General features: G+C 35.3%; 1 protein-coding gene across 1 annotated transcript in view; it reads left to right on the top strand.

Moving 5' to 3' along the window:
- Positions 1 to 18,458, top strand: part of LOC104863185 (retinal dehydrogenase 1) — a 48,897-nt gene extending 30,439 nt beyond the window's left edge. The window contains exons 8-13 of the mRNA XM_010625517.3: positions 1,044 to 1,146; positions 2,737 to 2,921; positions 6,417 to 6,581; positions 9,074 to 9,231; positions 13,022 to 13,096; positions 17,963 to 18,458. Coding sequence (XP_010623819.1) covers positions 1,044 to 1,146; positions 2,737 to 2,921; positions 6,417 to 6,581; positions 9,074 to 9,231; positions 13,022 to 13,096; positions 17,963 to 18,035 — 759 coding nt within the window. The 3' untranslated portion in view covers positions 18,036 to 18,458. The remainder of the gene's footprint in view (positions 1 to 1,043; positions 1,147 to 2,736; positions 2,922 to 6,416; positions 6,582 to 9,073; positions 9,232 to 13,021; positions 13,097 to 17,962) is intronic.
- Positions 18,459 to 18,777: the final 319 nt, after the last annotated feature.

The raw sequence follows: 18,777 nt of genomic DNA, 5'->3' as shown, positions 1-18,777 counted from the left end.
AAGACTTAAAATAAAATTATTACATAAAGAGAAATGCAAAGATTATTTTTGTGGATTTGTGACAATAAAATAATAAAATTATTAAAATGTTAGGTTTTGAAAGTAGAAAAACAACAACAAAACCCAACAGACAATAATCTATGGGAATATAATTTATGGAAGTGATCCACAAAGAAAAAATAAGTGAGAAGAATTGTCTCTGTCTGAGAAAAGGCTGCTGGCATTCAGGAAGAAATCAAGCCATTAGAGTCCTCCTAACTGAAGTAATAGCACAGAACAGATCCAATTTCTTTCCTCTGTCTCCACTGTCCAGAGGCATGGTGATGAAGGGAGGAAGGAAATGTAAGGAAAAAGAGAAACATCAATCAGTAGTTAAACGAGCGCATAGTGACAGACACTGCTGGGCAGAGGTATGCAGTGACAGGACATGGGAATTAACTACCATGGAGGTGATAATTTATGGTAAATTTATGCACAGGTATACTTATAAAACTAATACATTTTGGGGAGGTCTTAACTATGAAAGGGTCTTCATGAAGCTTATTGGGAACCAGGGAAGAAAATATTATGTGTAGTCAGTTATAAGGGAAGGAATCAAGAAAAAGCTGGAATCATATGGGTTGCAAACAAGGAGCCAGGCTTGGATGCAATTCAGGTCGGGATTGGTGTAAAATGAGGAAAAGACAGATGAGACTCAAGAGGCAGAGAATACACCAGTCAGCTGGATAGAGCTCTGGAATGTCTCTAGAGGAAGTTGAAAAGCCAAAGAGAAACCTCTCTAGGCGGGTACATCAAGACCCTATGGTGCTCTGTATCTCTGCTGTGTTGCCTATGAATATTTTTCTGGTTTGTCTTGGTGCCTAAATACTCGCATGGAGGACCATTTAAAATCTTCAGGTGCCAATTGTGAAAGAAGAAAAAAATCCTCTATGTTTCTTCCAAATGAAATCTAATGATGCCGCAGACATCATACAAATTTAAAATGTTAAACCTGTCTTCGTGAACACATAGTGAGTCTCCTCCTTCGCAACGCTCCATTTCAGGTTGGCAAAATAATTAAAGAAGCTGCCGGGAAGAGCAATCTGAAGAGGGTCACCCTGGAGCTGGGGGGGAAGAGCCCTTGCATCGTGTTTGCTGATGCTGACCGTGAGTACAGCTGCCTTTCCTGTCCCTGCACCTTCATCCCTCCTGGTGTCTGAGAACGCCGTGCAGGGAACTTCGATCTCACAAACAGGTTTGCCTCGTAACGTAGGGAACTCATCAGAGACCAAAATTACCCCTGAAGATTTTTACTTTGTCCCAAAGTTAGAACACATAGATCAAAAGATACGTTTTTTTAAATAATGCTTTGTATTTAATTATTAGCTCTACACTTAGCACGACGAGGTGCCTTGGATATGTCGGGCCTAGACCAAAGGGGGAGACAGAAATTTTACACTTGTTATCTCCCTTTACTCTGGATCATGCACTCATTAAATGAAATAGTCAGAAGAGAATTAAACCTGTTTAAACAGCTTCTTTTTTCCTGCGTCAAGGATAACTGAGTTTACATATATTTATTATGATGTGATCCCACTATGGGTTCATTTTGATTATTTTACCAAATGGAACTCAAAGTTACTACCTAATTAAGAGTTAATTAGCAGAAGCAGATGATCAGACATTCCTCTAATTCTTTGTTAAACTCTTTTATTATTGGTCTAAACAAATGGCTTATTGGAATTGGCCTTTAGTGCTTTCATATCTTAATTAAGTTTTTTTTATAGTAAACTGCCTTCTTAAACAGTCTGTAAACCTGACAACATTCCTAACTTTCCAAGCCTGTCAAGAAATTGATTTCAATAAAATTTAAGTCAGTATGATTTGTTCTCAAATTCACACCCAGTTGCTTTAATGTTAAAGCGAATCTTCAGCATTTAGAAAATTAAAATGCAAATAAATCTTTATTATTCTTGCTAAAGATCTATTAGTGAAGCAAACTACTCTTTTACTGCCACCTAAACTAATTAGATGGATTTCTGGCATGTATGAAATAATATGGTACTTTTTTAGATTTTTGAAAATGCTTTTCCTACAATAGTAGGGGTAATAATTCTGACTATTGGTAGAACTAGTTGTTTTTATGTTGTAGTTGGTGTTTTCCATTCAAAAAGATCCATTTTTTACTAAGCAGGGCATTTAGGAATATCATTAAGAATTTCACTATCACTTTTGTTCACAAATAATTTGGATAGCAAACAGAAGTATTTGGCAAAATCTTGTTTTGGTTTGCAAACTCTGCATTGGATAACAAACATGACTGTGGCCATCTTTCCTGCACAAACACAAATGTGGCTGTAGTTTTTCAAAATCATAGAATAAAGTAAGTTCATGAACCGAGGTAATATTGTACTTTAAAAGAACATGCATTTCTAAATTTTCTTTCTTCTTGAGTTAAATCCTGATGGCTAAATGAAGTATTAACAGTCACTTAATTATTAATGCAGAAATTTATGAAAAACATTTGTGATGGTATTCAATCTTAGGATGAAATCCACATTCTTAATGATGCATATTTTAAAGTTACGTTAATAACCACCATTTTACCATTTAGATTTGAAGAGGTTGAATATATAGAGCCCATGTCTGACTTCATGGCCCATAAATTTATTTTAATACCATGTTGCCTCTGAGAACTACATGTAAATCATGTACTCCTCTTTACATAATATTTCTTCCTTATATGATCTTTTGCAGTGGACACTGCTGTGGAATTTGCACACCAAGGCCTGTTCTACCACCAGGGCCAATGCTGTGTAGCTGCATCCAGGCTTTTTGTGGAAGAAACGATTTATGATGAGTTTGTTCGAAGGAGTGTTGAGCGGGCAAAGAAATACGTTCTTGGAAACCCTCTAACCCCAGGTGTAAATCAAGGCCCTCAGGTAAGAATAGAAACAATGAATTTCAGATAACCCTTTTTTAGAATTAATTTTTAATAACTAAACTTACTTCTAATCTACACAAATTTTTAGGTAGCAATATGATACCAGTTCGATGATTTAAAAAATCGAATTCTCAACTGTAAAAGAAATGATTCCATTTTTTTATTGTCTGTTTTTCATTTCCAGAAGCAGTATAGGATCATTCTGGGAGATAAAGATGTGAAAACAAAAATGATTAAGAGAATAAATTTCTTCCTTTCCTCAACCTACAAACTTTTGGTTCCAGTACACAATTATTTGTCCATCCCGAAAGTTCATTCCAATCATTTCTGCCTCAAAATCAGTCCTTTGTCTCAGCTGTCATTCCACAGCTAAAACACTCTTAAATCTTTTTCAAAAGTTTCCATCGCACTCACCTAGGGGTAGGAGAGGTGTCTTTATAGATTCTGGTTTCCAGATTCCTGACAACTTCTCAATTCGTTGTGAAAATCCAATTATTTCCCCGGTTTTCTTCTGTTTCTTTAGAATCATTTTTAATAAGATATCTCTGATGTATTATTCAAAGGTCATGTTTCTCTCTTTCTTGCACAGTTCTTTGTTTATGATCTGCTATTCAAGCTCTTACATCTTCTGTTCTGCGTTTTCTCTGTCCATTTGGTATCTTACCCTAGAGCTGCAATCCTCAACTAGGGGCAATTTTGCTCCTCATCCCAAAGTACATTTGGCCATATCTGGAGATGTTTAAAGTTTCACAGTTCATAGGAAGGTATGGTTCTACTTGTAGTGAGTGAGTAAAGGCCAGAAATGCTACTCGACTCCTTACAATGTATAGTATAGCCCTATGACAAAGACCTAACTGGACCACGGTACAAGAGGACCACTGTTGATAGATTAGGCCCTAAAGGCTGGAGGCTTTATTCTTTCACACTAAATATTATACACTGTTCAATGCTGTCGACCTGAAACCAAACTATTCTTGATTAATTGGCTAAGCAAAAAAAAAAAAAAAATTAATCTATGTTTTGTGAACACTGCTGTTAACTAAACTCTGATAAGCCCTGAGATAAGCACAAAGCAATGACAAAAAGAATAAGAAAAAATATTCCCTGACCTAATGGAGGTTGCTGTCTAGGTAACTTAGAAGACTATCTTGGATTGGCCTGTTCATCCTAAATTTCCCAGTAAGAAAACCTTAGGATTTAGATAATGCCGAACAATGACAGCTCAGAGCTCTAAATTAACTGGCAAATGGAGTTATTATTTGCTTTATTTTAAATGTATTATATTTTATATTTGTCTTTGAGTTTAATGATTACATATGAATAGTTGCCAATTTTTATTGTATTTGTAAATTCTTAAATGAGTGACAAGGAATACATCCAATTCCCATTTAAAATTGGTTTCACGTTGTAAAAAAAAGATTGGGCTTCTAGGTTTTCTGTTGAAATTATCTCTCTCTCTAAATACCCATCTATCTATGTATCTTGACATTAAAATCTTTTCTCATTAATACATAGGGAAAAAAAGAAGAAAAATTATCTAAAGATAATTAGTATGGAACAATGAATGAGGAATACTTTCCAAGAGAAAGTCCACATAATTCAACCATTGTTAAAAAAATTGAGAGATATGCCTCATTATTTTTCAGAGGAAGAAATCAAAGTTAAGATTCATAAATAGGTGGTCTAATTATGAATATGGCTTTAGTTCCAATGCATGAGTAGAGTTTGTTACAGGTGGAACTGAATGAGTACAATGAGTAGGTATTGGAACTTTCAGAAGCAAAGAACTGAAAAGTCCTTGGGGTTTTGATGCTTAAATTTTTTCATGTGTCATAAGAAAGCACTTATGGAAGAGAAGCTCTCGTTCACTAAGCTTTATCCTAGCATCTCAACCATTGGTGGTTAAAATGAGGCTAGAGAGCCTGCTTCATTAAATGTCACAACAAAATAATAATAGAGAAAATAATTGCCAAAAATATTTGTATAGGAAAATAATGATTTTTCGGAGGGGTACCAGGAATTGAACTCAGGTCCTTATACTTGCCAGGCAGGTGGCAGAACTACTCAGCTAAATCCCTGGCCCTGTACTAAAATTTTAAAGTAATTTTGATTATTTTCTTTTTTAGAAGAATACAAACTGAAAGTATCTGATTGAGCAATTTGTAGGATATTTATGTTTTATTATTATTTCTACTTGTATTAAAAATATGGATTCATATATGTATATTTTTCTTAATTTGTAAAGAAAGTCCTATTTGATTTCATAGACAAAAATGTGTATTTTCGTAAAATTTTTCAATAATGATATTTTCATTTTGGAAAAAGAAAATGATGCTAACCACACAAAATGTCATGGTAGGGAGACCTTGTAGCTGCCTTGAAAAGCACTGAGCAACACTGGACCAAATTTTTTAAAAATAGCACTTAATCTAGTTAGATATGAAAACTAACTTGGGGACAGTTAGAAATCCCCTTATGGAAATTTTTTCTGGGCCTTAGAAGACATGAAGGATTTGCCAAGGCAAAGAAGATAAAGGGTACCACTTTTTAAATAGTGAGGAGATGTGCATTAAATTGGTGAGAGCCTCCAACTTCCTACTTGGCTACTAGATCTCTTGTTTTTCCTTTAAACCTTAACATCAAAACACCTGAGACAGGCAGTCTCATCACTAATGTGAGACCAAGTGTCACTCGATTAATACAGGAACTGAGATAATAAATAGCCACCTCAGTTCAATGCATGAAGGTATATCATCACTCCTCATATTCTCAATCAGAGCTCTGAAATCGTTTCTCCATCCTGTAGAAGTATTTTTTTAAAAAAAACTCACTTAATTTCTTTGATTCTTGTCATGCATTTAGATGTGACCCACGTAACAAATCACAAAGTTGATAAGTGAGGCTGTCCAGAAATTGGAATCAAACCTACAGAGAGCTGAACTGGGAAGGGTGCCCGATACGTGGTCAGAATGTGATGTATGAAGGCATGGACCAGGCCAGAAGGGATGGGGCAGGGAAGGAAAGGCCCAAACAGATACAGGATAGGAGTCTTTCTAAAGTCCAAGCCCATCAGCGTCTCAACTGCCACGTCTAAGTGAACCAAAATCAGAGCATTCTTCGCCTCTCACTCCTTTTATTTCAAGTAAGACTCCACTGTCTGGGTAAATGTGTGAGATCATTATCAGACTTTTCTTCCAGAATGAACAAATGACAGTTGTGCGAAAGGTCCGTGAGAGTGACAGTGTCAATATGTTTTACTTGCAAGTCTGTAGATACTAAATATAAATATCATCAAGGAGTTTTCTTACAAATTCATGTAATGTGAATGTACCCACAGAATGATTCTCAAGTTTTTCTTAGCTCTTTTGTTGCAGTATTGCCTATTCACAAGATCCTAGCATTGTGAAGACTTCATTAACCAATCCAGCAATGATGTCCCTTTGTAAGTTGCTAGTTGGTATTTACTCCTTTTCATATGATATTTTTGAAACAGATTGACAAGGAGCAGCACGATAAAATACTCGACCTCATTGAGAGTGGGAAGAAACAAGGGGCCAAACTGGAACTGGGCGGAGGCCCCTGGGGGAAGAAAGGCTACTTCATCCAGCCCACAGTTTTCTCCAATGTGACAGATGAGATGCGCATCGCCAAAGAGGAGGTAAAGGCTTCATCTCCCACTGTTGCCTTTGTTTCCCTGTGTTTTTTATTTGTTTTGTCTCATTTTGTTTTTCCTGCATGTGTACGCTGTCCTATAAAATTCACCTAGCTCTTTGAATGTCTTTCTCAGAAAATTTCACCCTGGGTTTCTCCTATTGATAAAGGTTTAAATTATATATAATAAAGACTAAAATCAGTAAGGAATCCACTGGTCCTAGAATTTCCAATGAAACACAGCTCAGGGTACTCAACAAGCTTCAGAGACTTCCTTCACAGCTGTGAGGTCATGGAAAGGAATCTGTCATTTGTCGCAACACAGATAAACCCTATGGCTTTTTCTACACGAGAGTCATCCGTATATTTGATAATATTATTCATCCATGTCAATTCAAACTTTTGATATGCTTGTGGGCCTATAGGGTAAGATATTCTAATTTTGTATATGCAAATATAAATATGTTATACATTATATACATGTGTGTACACACAAATATATTTCTATATGAATGTACAGATATATTTGTATATATGTTGTAGTTAGATATTGGGTATATATCCATACCAATCTAGAATTTATATATGTATATGTACCCTTCAATATCCCTTCAATATTTAAATACAATTCACAAAATTAGAAAGCCTAACATCTGAAATCAAAAACACGTGAAGAATGAGGAGTATGCAGGGGATAAATTCTTATGTTTGGATATGATATATGTTCATATGTATAAGTACTTAACTATATTGTATAATATGTCACCTACTATAAGTGAAATATTTGGTGACCATCAACTAAATAACAACAACATCAATGTTATTTAGAGATATGACATACAACCAGGAAGAGCTAGTTTGCATTTTGGTAAATAATCAGCCTCATGCACACTGAGGGTTTTTAATAATGCAGAGATCGATGCACCGCCTTTGACCATGAAAGCGTTGTGTCACACACTGCGATAAGAAGGCACTGACAGCCCGAAGGCACTGAACCAAAATCCTTTCAGTCACTTGTTCTCCATGTTCACGTGATGACAGAAAATCAGGTTATTTTCCTTAACTTCAAAATGTCTTTAAACCAAGAGGAAAAGTGTATACTCAGAATTGCAAACAGATGAGAAAATGGGAAAAATAAATCTAATATATGTGAATGGTCAAACATCACCAGTTTCTCCACATCAATTCAGTAAATTGAATTATAATTTTTTTTCATTGATTGATTAAAAACTTTGCTAATTAGAGCTGCCCTTGCATGTATTGAATAGTAGGAGAGAGGGGAAAGACATCTTCAATCAAGGAAACATTTATAATGTGCCTATAATATAATAGATAGCTAGCTTGTTACTTCACACTGGGTACCTGGAGCCATGCACTGTGTTCAACTAAAGTTGCATAACATATGAGTGCTTTTGTCTGGTTCCTAGGTCACAGTATCAAGATTACATTTATAGCCTCAGGATTTGCACTCAGTTCCCCCTGAATGGTAGCCCCTGGGCCTATACCACTTAAATCAACAGTGAACACTAGAAAAATCATCTGTTATTTCTGTTTTTTTTTGTTTTGTTTTTTTTTTGCCTGCTGTCTCTCACATTTCCCAGAAAATTCTGGTAAGACTATGAGAAGCCTCCTTTTATTTAATTTCAAGTAATATTTTATTAAAATATGGATATTTTTAAAGAGAAAATTCATTTTTCTCCTGCCTGGAGCTGAAATACAGAATGAGTTGTTATGGTTTTGCTAAGTACAGCCTACCAAAAAATGAAAGAGTGGTTTAGACTGGAATAAGCCGAATGTGATTTTTATTTCCTGTTCTGTAATTATAGGCATGGCCAATGAACTTGTGGTGTTTGGTTACTATAGCGGGGAGGTGTCGAGATTTAAGCTCTTAGAGAAATGAGCTATTTCTTTTGGAATATGTAAGTCACATAAGATTTGACAACAGAGTAGAGACTAAATAAAATTGTATGTTGTTTTACCTGACTTCATTATGGATTATGAACACACCAAAGTACAGTGAAATACTTGATAATTCAATGGCACTATGGTACTTTAAATATAAATATTATGAACCATTGCCCATTCATTTAACCAACAGAGCAAGCATTGCTTTCTTGATATTACTATTATATGTAGTAACTTAAAAAACAAAGAAAGTTAGGGAGGAAATTCTAAATGCTTCTAAAGAGAAATTCTCAAGTTAGTGATTTGATCCACAATCAAATTCTTGGAAGCTTAATTCCAAGATTTAGAAAATAAATACTCACATATATTCGTATCCTACTTTTCTCCAAAGAGAATTTAACACATCAACATTCCTTGTTTTCATGTACCATGTCCACAGCTATCTATTTTGACTCTCACACACAGCTCAGAGTTTAGAAACAAAATAACCCAATTTAGGACAGTCTATATATAGAAAAAAAACTATATTTCACCACCACTTAAAATATTTCATTTTAACCTATGAGTTTATTTCATTCAATTATTATGCTATAGATATTTGGACCAGTGCAACAAATCATGAAATTTAAATCTTTGGATGATGTGATCAAGAGAGCAAACAATACCACCTATGGTTTATCAGCAGGAGTCTTTACCAAAGACCTTGACAAGGCAGTGACGGTCTCCTCTGCTCTGCAGGCAGGGACAGTGTGGTAAGTCAAGTGACCGGAAGCAATCGGTTCCTTTTCAACATTAGCCATATCAACAGGTTAATTTGAATTTTTTAGCTGAAATTAAATGGCCTGCCAGTAAATAAGCAACAAAACAACAACAACTACAACAGCAACAACAAAATGAGCAAAATAAATTGCTACAATGGAAAAAAATTGAGAGGGGTATTTGTTTGTTTGTTTGTTTGTTTTTTTGAGACAGGGTCTCACTATGTAGTTGAGATTGACCTGGAACTCACTATGTAGTCCAGGCTGGTCTCCAACTCAGCCATCCTCCTGCCTCAGCCTCCCGAGTGCTGGGATTACAGGCATGCACCACCATGGCTGGCAAGAAGGGTATTTTTTAAAATTCAGTCTAGCCTTTTGGAATTACTTAGCCAAAATATTTCATGGGTGTTTTATTTATACAATATAAATATTATGGGTAGTTTCTAGGGAGTTGGGACTATGATTTGTGCAAAGGAAATAAAAGAAGAATGTGTTTTAATCAGGTTTAATTAAGATAACATTTATTTGGTACCCATGCAAACATTTAATTCTTATTTCAGATTCTTATTCTGAGACTGTTAGAGATGCTTGAAGATCATAATGTAGAAGAATATATTAAATTTTGAGGAATATCTCTTTATTTTGACCTATTTTATATGTTTAATTTTTATACTTTACGCTTCAAGGCTTAGTCTCTCACATTTTTATACCCCTTTCCTAGTCCTCAGTGTCTGGATTGTTTTCTCAGTAGTTTTTGTCCCCCTTCTTTCTAAGATTAGTTTTTCTCACTCTTATTCTAGTTTTTTAAACAATTAGTTACTTATATATATCTCCCTATTGGTAGCTCTAGAATTTTTTACCCATCCATAAAGAAAGTAATTATTTAGTTAACATTTACTCCACGCTGTATTGTATTTTGTGTTAACAATCTAGTCTGAACTGGCTTTGAACTGTGAAAGCCCTTCCTTAGCCTCCTGAGTGTTTATGTTATAAGCTCATACCACTGTGTCTAGCATCAGCGCTATACTGTTACATTCATTATTTTACTTTACCTTAAACAACTATTTGTCATCTCAGATTTATCTGTGAAAAGATGAAAAATGTAGTGAGGTTAAGTAATTTATCAAGGTAACACAACATATGACAGAGCTGAGTGTCAGTTTTATCTCCGAGTCTAACGAATGGTTCACAACCTTGACTCAATATTAAAACAGAATATCTCCAATCCCAAAGTCCAAAATATAAAATGATTTGCAGTGCAGAAACATAGTGTCACCAGGAAATAGGGTCCTGACTCAGTGGAGAAGCAGCCTCTCACTTCCTTGGTCCTTGGCTCTTTGAGACCTTCGGGAAAGAAATCAGCCAAGACATGCATGGGTCCATGCAAAAATATAGGTAGAGTTTATTGCAAAATTGATGTGAAAGAATTATGCCTTTAAGAAGAAGGCGGACAGAGTCACAAAGGCACTTGCCCCAATGCAATTTTGGATATATTTATATATGGAGAAATTACTCCTGGAGTTAATGATGTTTGACATTTTACTTAAAAGTTAGTTTGGAATTACAAAAACATCTTCTCCTTTTTTAGATGGTTGGTGTTTCCTCAACAGCTTTAATTACCTACAAAACTTAGAAAAGTTAAATTCTTAATTTAAAATAGGCCTTAATTTAAACTATTCCAAGGCAGGATGGTCTTTAGAGAACACTTCTTTTCTTATATCACTGGGCTGTAGGATTTAGCATTCAGCAATGCTGTATTCCTTCTTCTGACACTAGACGGCCAATGGCCAAGAATCAGAAGGAATGTGCCCAATGTGTGACCTTAAAACGTCACTGGACTCAGTGGGATCTCTTTAGGACAGAGAACTACAAATGATTATAAATGTAGTATATACACTGAAATATTTGTTTCCTTCCTTAGCTGTTAATTCATGCCATTTGGATCACACACACACACACACACACACACACACACACACACACACACCTTTTGTCCCTCAGGCCCACTGATGTCCAACTACCTGCTTAACATTTGGCCTTTGGATAATTTTAAACTTTAAAGTTTGGAATTAAGGATATTCTACCAGTAAAGTCTATTCAGATATTCCAAGATCTGAAAAAATCTTGAAGAAAATCAAGCAAATTCTTCATTAAGTCAGTATGGCCAGTGATTAATGTAGAACTGTCCTGTGATAAATTATTAACACAAATCCTCATTGCCACTGAATTAGCTCCACTTATGAAGACTTACCTGGATACCAAGTAGTTCAATGAGCACATCTTACGCAAACCTAGGAACTCTGCTATTGAGAAGTATCATCTCCACAGATGAGGAGACACGTGGTCAGAGAGGGTGGATAGCAATTTGAACTCACAGTTTTGTCTAACTGGAAATGTCTCAGTCTTCTGTTAACTTATACTAAAAATAGCTTCATTTTGCATTGTGGAGTCAAAAGATCAAAACTATTTCCTGCACATTTTAACAATGAAAACCTTTAAGTGAACACTTGATAGAGAAGCTCATTATGACATCATCTCACTGAGTGGGGTGGAGTCGCATCAAGAATTTCTACACAATCACAACAAAGGGGACATATTCTTATTACTTTATATCCTAGAGCATAATAATATTCTGGCATCATCTCAGACCTAATAGCTGCTTGGTGTTTAGCAGACAACTATACAATTCCAGCATTGCTGGTATTTCGCCAGTGATTTTAAAGTGGGAATCTTATTCTTCCATTTAAAGAGCAATTAAAGCAGAGAAAAGTTTTGTTTTAAAAATGGAAATTTACTTACAGAATGATCCCCTTTGTAGGAGATACATGGAAAAGAACCTTGTGGCCCAGTGAAAATGTAGACCTCTGAGAGCTGAGATAGTACGTGTTTTAACTGAGAAAACATCTGAATGTTATTTCAAAGCCAAAGTAATGGCCAAAACCTTTGAGGAACAGTACAATTTATCTGGAGCTCACTTTGTTTTCTACATGTTATAATATCATGAAAGGAAGGAAAAATGTAAGAAGCAGAAATTTTTTCTGCTTTAATTATTTTCCCTTTTGTCTGTAATGAGAATCATATAGGCAGTTACATTTTACTGTTAATTTTGGCCACCAGGAAATTTAAAGGTAAATAAATTACTCATGGCCTGAAAAAGATGTAATAATTTTTCCTCATCTTTATTTCCATTGCTATTTTCTGAATCTGCTCATATTTTTGTAACTATATTTCTTCATATAAGTATCTCTAAACACAATGAAATCTGATAAACAAATTGATAAATCCAACTCTTACCAAGGCCCTATTTAAGCAATTTGAACCAGGTAATAAAAAAATGAGCTGATTATTATAATATACATTGAAATTGTAAAAGAAAATCAAATACAGCATGGTAAGTATATACATTTTGAGAGAATTCCAAAACTTATTAAATATAGGCAATAAAGAACATCTGAACAATGAATTGTGGTCTCTAGCAAACCATATTTTTGTTTGTGGGGTATATTGGCTCTTTTGTCTTAAAATTCACACTACCACTTCTTAAGGTTAGGATGTACTTATCGTTCACATACACTATTTATTTATTTTTAGATAGTATATTTGTATCTTCATATTCCTTCTGTGTTCTAATTTATATTACTTTTTGAAAAAAGCTCAATATTTTATATGAAAATGAATGAAGTTCTAAAAGAGTTTTTTAAAGCCCTAAAGTTTCAAATTCATGAGTTACTTCGTGGGTTAAATCTTATTTGTCATGTACATCATTTCTTTTTCTTTTTTTCAGGGTAAATTGCTATAGTGTGCTGTCTGCTCAGTGCCCCTTTGGTGGATTCAAAATGTCTGGAAATGGAAGAGAAATGTAAGAAAAATATTTTGTTGTGATAAATGTTTACCTTGATAAACGTGATTGTCACTCCCAGGGAATTAATTCATGTTTACTCTCTTAAATAAAATGTACTTTTATTCTTTCTTGGATATTTGTATCACCAACTAGTTCAATTAAATGATGGATCAATCCATAAATGCACAAATGCAAAAGCAGAAGATAAATATAATTTACCAAGCTTCTATTGTCAAAAGGTGTCATATTAAGTGCTTTACATTGTTGATAGAATTTTTCTATTGATTATTGTGTGTGTGTGTGTGTGTGTGTATGTAATCCAGTTGATAAACATTTGCAGTAAGAAGGTAGGAAATACATTGGTGATTGTAAGACATATAAAGAATACTTTAGCTATTTGAATATATCTCTGAAATAAATTAGATGCCTTATAGCAAAAGACTCTAGCATTAAAATGAATGATTCTCTTTTGCTAAAATATTATTGATGTAGTGTCTAAATATTTTTAAATTATCTGAATGATTTGTTTTTGGCACTAACATATAAACTTAGAAGAAAATTTGAGTAAGGAAAGCATGTTGTATAGCTGTGACTCAATTGGCAATATACATATATATGTGTGTGTGTGTGTGTGTGTGTGTGTGTGCGCGCATTTATGAGCTTTTAGTTTCTTTTGAATCCAAGATACATAGAATTGTTAATATGCACATACATTCTATACAAAGGAGTAAGGCACTTTATTCGATTAATTTTTTTCAAGCATGTTTTTTTTTGTTTTGTTTTTTGTTTTTTTGAGACAGGGTCTCACTATGTAGTTGAGACTGAACTGGAACTCACTATGTAGACCAAGTTGGTCTCGAATTCACAGCGATCCTCCAGCCTCAGCCTCCAGAGTGCTGGGATTACAGGCGTGCGCCACCACGCCCGGCCAATTTTTTTTTTGTTTTGTTTTGTTTTGTTTTGTTTTTGGTACCGGTGATTGAATTGAAGCCCTTGTACTTACGAGGCAGGCGGTAAAACCACTGAGCTAAATCCCTGGCATCAAGCATGTTAACCTTTTTATTTCTTAAAATATTTTTACATTTGGTAATAATGAAAATTTCCTTAAGCAAAAGAAGTATCATATACAAACTTTAGAAGTTTTCTGTTTTGTTAATAGCAAGTAAACTAAGTTTCTAAAAGCTATTTGCATATTAAAGTAGCCATAAACTTTGTCATTTGTCTTAATTAGCAAAATTACAAGAAAATAAACATCTTTGATGAAACAGAAATGGAGGAATGAAATAATGATCTATCGGTTTTCTCAATATACATTCTTTACGTAGTTCGTGTGGATAAGGTCTTAGGCACTATGTTCCATCTTGTATATAACTTTGGTAGCAGGAGGAAGACATAAAAAAATACAATGCAAAATGTCCACACACAGAATTAATTAGGTAGTAGCAGATGGGTGTTGATAGAGACGAAGTCAGGAATGTGGTTGAAGTGCAGAACAAAGTATTGAAGGACAGAAAAATCTGAATACCAATAGCGTGTACCATTGAATAAGCAAGCATTCTCGCTTATTTTCATCTGGAGAACAGTCAATCTTCGAGAGAGCACAGGGAGTAAGTAGGTCTTTGAGATTTGTTCCATGTTTAAAATCCTATGGTTCCAGCCAGGCGTGATGGCGCACGTCTGTAATCACAATACTCGGGAGGCTAAGGCAGGAGGATCGCTGTGAGTTTGAGAACAGCCTGAGCTACACAGTGAGGTTGACAAAGTAAGAGAAGACTTCGCAGAAAAGACACGACTTCGTCTAGGGCATGAAGCTAGTATAAGATGTCAGTAAACAAAGAAGAGGTCCTTCTCTGACTAGAATGTTACACGTGGCATGCTGAAGGGCTGGGGAATGTGGTTGGTTGCTGTGGATTTCTGGGCATAGAACGAACGACTTTAAAGTGAAATACGATCCAGATGAAGATGTCCTGAATCCAAGGAAATAGGCTTGGATCTCACCAATGGACTGGTGAAAAGCACGGCCATCCTCAGACCGCTGTGGGCTCACAGACAGTGCTGAAGGACGGGAAGTGCGCAGACAGAGAGCAAACTTGCTGGGAGCCTGACTGGCCTGCGTCTGAGTCCTGATGCATCACTGGCCCGACACGTGGCCTGGCTCTAGTCGTTCAGTGTCTGAGCCTCATTACTTATATTTAAACCAGAGATATTAACATTTCTTTTAAGATCATGTGAGAGTTAAGTGACCTTCTCAATGTTTAGTCACTAGCCTTAGAACTGTCCAAATGGGAACTCAAAAATTATTTTTTTCCTTCTCTAGTTTCTTTATGATGTTCATTACTGGATAATTCATTGGCAGAATTAATTACCTTGTACCAAAAAAAATAAATCTAAGTCAAAGATAGGGTTACTCTTCAGGGCTGCTGATCCATTGCTCCTCCGGATGTCTTACACGTTTCCCTGGGAATGCTGATAGAATAACCAAAATGATGAAATAATAATAGTAGACAAAACATGCCAATTTTGTTGAGTACAATTCGGTCAAAGTTTAATGAGGTTGAAGCGTGAGGATATCAAATAGGAGAAGGACTGAAAACAGGAATGAACTATCTATAATTTCTTTTATAGCCATAAAGTAGATATAATTTTTTCCTTCAAAAATTCTAGCTAAGAATGGCACTGTCAGCATCTATATAATACATTAGGTGAACCTAATGAACAAGTTATCTGCTGTAAAATGTTTACAGGGAATCACTGAAGCGATGGCCTTAAATGACTCCGAGATTTAAATTATAATTTGGCCTGAAAGGTAGAAAATCAATATTGACCAATTGGGAGCAGAGCCCTTAAAAAGCCGGAAATAGTGGTGTGCACACTTCAATATGTTTGATGGTAACACTGAGTAAACAGTTTGACATTCGAAGCTCCGCTCATTGGGTTGGCTTTGGGATGGGATCCATAGTAAGACTCTCTCCCTTTTGGCAACTGCACTCATTCTCACATGCGTTAACCCAGACATCTTGAGCCTTGATAGTTAGGACATTCATGTTTAATTAGTTCTCAGTACCCTACAAGGTAGATCTTGTCCCTTTCAAAAAGGGGAGCAAAGGTGAACAACCAGGTTTCTAGCAAGAGCTTAAATGAATGTCTTTTGCTTGATTATATTTGCCAAGTCAGTTCATTAAGTACTCCCTCTGTGCCTGCTTAACTAGCACAAAACTCATTCCTGGGCACAAAGGGAAAAAATAGACCTAACTTATCACCAGTGCCTTTTCTTATAGTGTGGCCCATGGATGGAAAGCATGAATATTATAGGAGCATTTACTAGAAATGCAGTGTCAGAACTAATTCAGACCTACTGAATCAGAATCAGCATTAGAATAAGATCCCCAGTGATTTGTAAATTGAGGATTTTAGATGCACAGAACTTGTAACTCACAGACAGCAAGATTAGGAGAAATGCAAGCAGATGTGTTGTGTTCTATCGTGGATATAGTGTATGTGTGGGACTTCTAAAGAAGAGGAACTGTTTCAGCCTGAGCGTGACAATAACCACTTACTCCTCTCCTGAGAGTTTCAAGTGCTCTTGAAAGTCAAAATACAATGAAAAGTCTATTGGTGAAGATCATGGGTTCATTTATCTACTTCCAGGAAATAAAATACATCCTAAAATCTATCATAGTATGGCTTTCAGACAGCTGTCTCCAAACCTTTTAATTACTCTGACAAACACTCATTGAAGCTTTTAAAAGGTATTTTCAAGAGCTTAATTGTAACCCTAAAAGTATTCTATAAGGGAATGAGGTTTCTCAGGAGAAAAGATCTACTCTGCATACATGTGCATATCTCAACAAGAGAGGGGAAGGAAAGAATCAAGATTTTATTCCTCTTTACATCAGCATGTGCCTAGCTGTTATGATTTCAAGTATAGTCTTATACCAATTTGATCTTCTCATCAAAACAATACAGAGAAAAACTAAGCTTAATCCCTCTGGTTAACCCTTCAACAAAAGATAAGCCATAATTTCCAAAAATGCTAGGAGATATAAACCTGATAACAGGGTCCAGGGAAGGAACAGACTGGCTGATGTTAACTGATGGTCCTTTAGGTGGACCAAAGAGTTACATCAGCAAATGGCAGAGAATCTTTTAAAATTTAGGTAAATGTCTTCTTATCTTAAAAATAAAACATGTTCTAGTAATAAAGTTCAGGCTTTTGTTTTGCCAAGATCAAAAGATGTTTTTAAAATATAACTGCAAAAGATAGTGGCAGTTAAGAATGAACACGGCAGGGCCGGGGATTTAGCTCCATGGTTCTGGCGCCTGCCTCACAAGCATAAGGACCCGAGTTCGATCCCCGGTACCAAAAAAAAAAAAAAAAAAGAATGAACATGGCAGCACGCTCTCCACTTATTCTCCTCTGTCATCAATTTGGTGCCAATAGCACATAGTACGTAAAGGCTCTCCCCTCATTTTATACTTTTATGGTATTACCCTGGAGTGACTATGTAATGCCTACTTCACTTTTGTATTACACCTGCTTATTTATTCAAATATAGACCAAACTAAAGGTGATAAAATTCTTATTGGGTTGAATTGGCTTTTGAGAGGTTGAAGCTTTTATAGTCAAGTACAATATTGTCAAAAATACAAAATGTCTGCCAAAGTTAACTGAGGGCACATAAATGAAAGACATTAAAATAAACCTTTTCAAGGGAGATTTATACATATTGAATTATTGCTATCTAGCTTCTTTTTATGTGGGAAATATTTTTCATTGTCTCCAGATAGATAAGCAAGAGCGTACTTGCACCAAATCAGGGACTATTTCATATTTGTAATACTGTGTTCGGTGGTGTTTAAGAGTATTTTTTTTCCTCTCTCTAGGGGAGAATATGGTCTCCATGAATACACAGAGATCAAAACTGTCACAATGAAAATCTCTCAGAAGAACTCATAAACCAGGAAATGGAGAGAGCACTCTTCAATGACTTAGCATCTCCTACCATCACCAATATAGTGGAATTTAGATATGAAATTTTTTTCAGAATTTTTGAAACATAAGTCTATCCACTTAGTATTAATCACCTCAATTTGTAGCTTATTGTGAGAGAAACATTTGGCTTTTTACAAGTAACTCCAAGTCCTATCCTCCGTGAATCTGGTGGATTTGGATGCAAGATCTTGCTAGTTTTGTCATGACTGTGCTTTTCTTTGTAGCTGTTTTAGGATAATCATTTTATAATACAGGATCAGTGGTCATTTAGGCTTTTGCCCTTAATAGCTTCTTGAAGTACTTACTTTCCATGTTAACTGCAGAGTAAGTTACTCTGTTCCCAGCACTTAGGATGTCTGTGGAGTGTTTTGAAATGTTTACTAGAATGTCATGTCTGCTTGTCAAATGAAATACTTAACTGTACTCTGAAAATGAAGATGAATAAAAATCTTGCATGAATCTTGTTCAGTTTGAATTCTTTTTTAGTTATAAGTTTGGGCTATGGTGATTTACTATCCCTGTAATTCAACAGAACTAAATTGAGCAAAAAGATGCATATAAAAATAAACATCTAATCTACTCATTTTCAAATGGGTGAAGACACATATTTTACTTTCCAGAGAAATCTTTGAAATCATATCAGTCCTTGAGATAGCTGGGATCAGTCCTTCCTAAGCATTTCCTGAGTTCCTATAAAGTTCTAAGG

The sequence above is a fragment of the Fukomys damarensis genome, unplaced genomic scaffold (genome assembly GCF_012274545.1).
Source record: "Fukomys damarensis isolate Sample0158 unplaced genomic scaffold, DMR_v1.0_HiC HiC_scaffold_31, whole genome shotgun sequence".
Taxonomy (NCBI): Eukaryota; Metazoa; Chordata; class Mammalia; order Rodentia; family Bathyergidae; genus Fukomys; species Fukomys damarensis.
The sequence above is the reverse complement of the archived record's forward strand: the minus strand, read 5'-3'. Positions and strand labels throughout refer to the sequence as shown.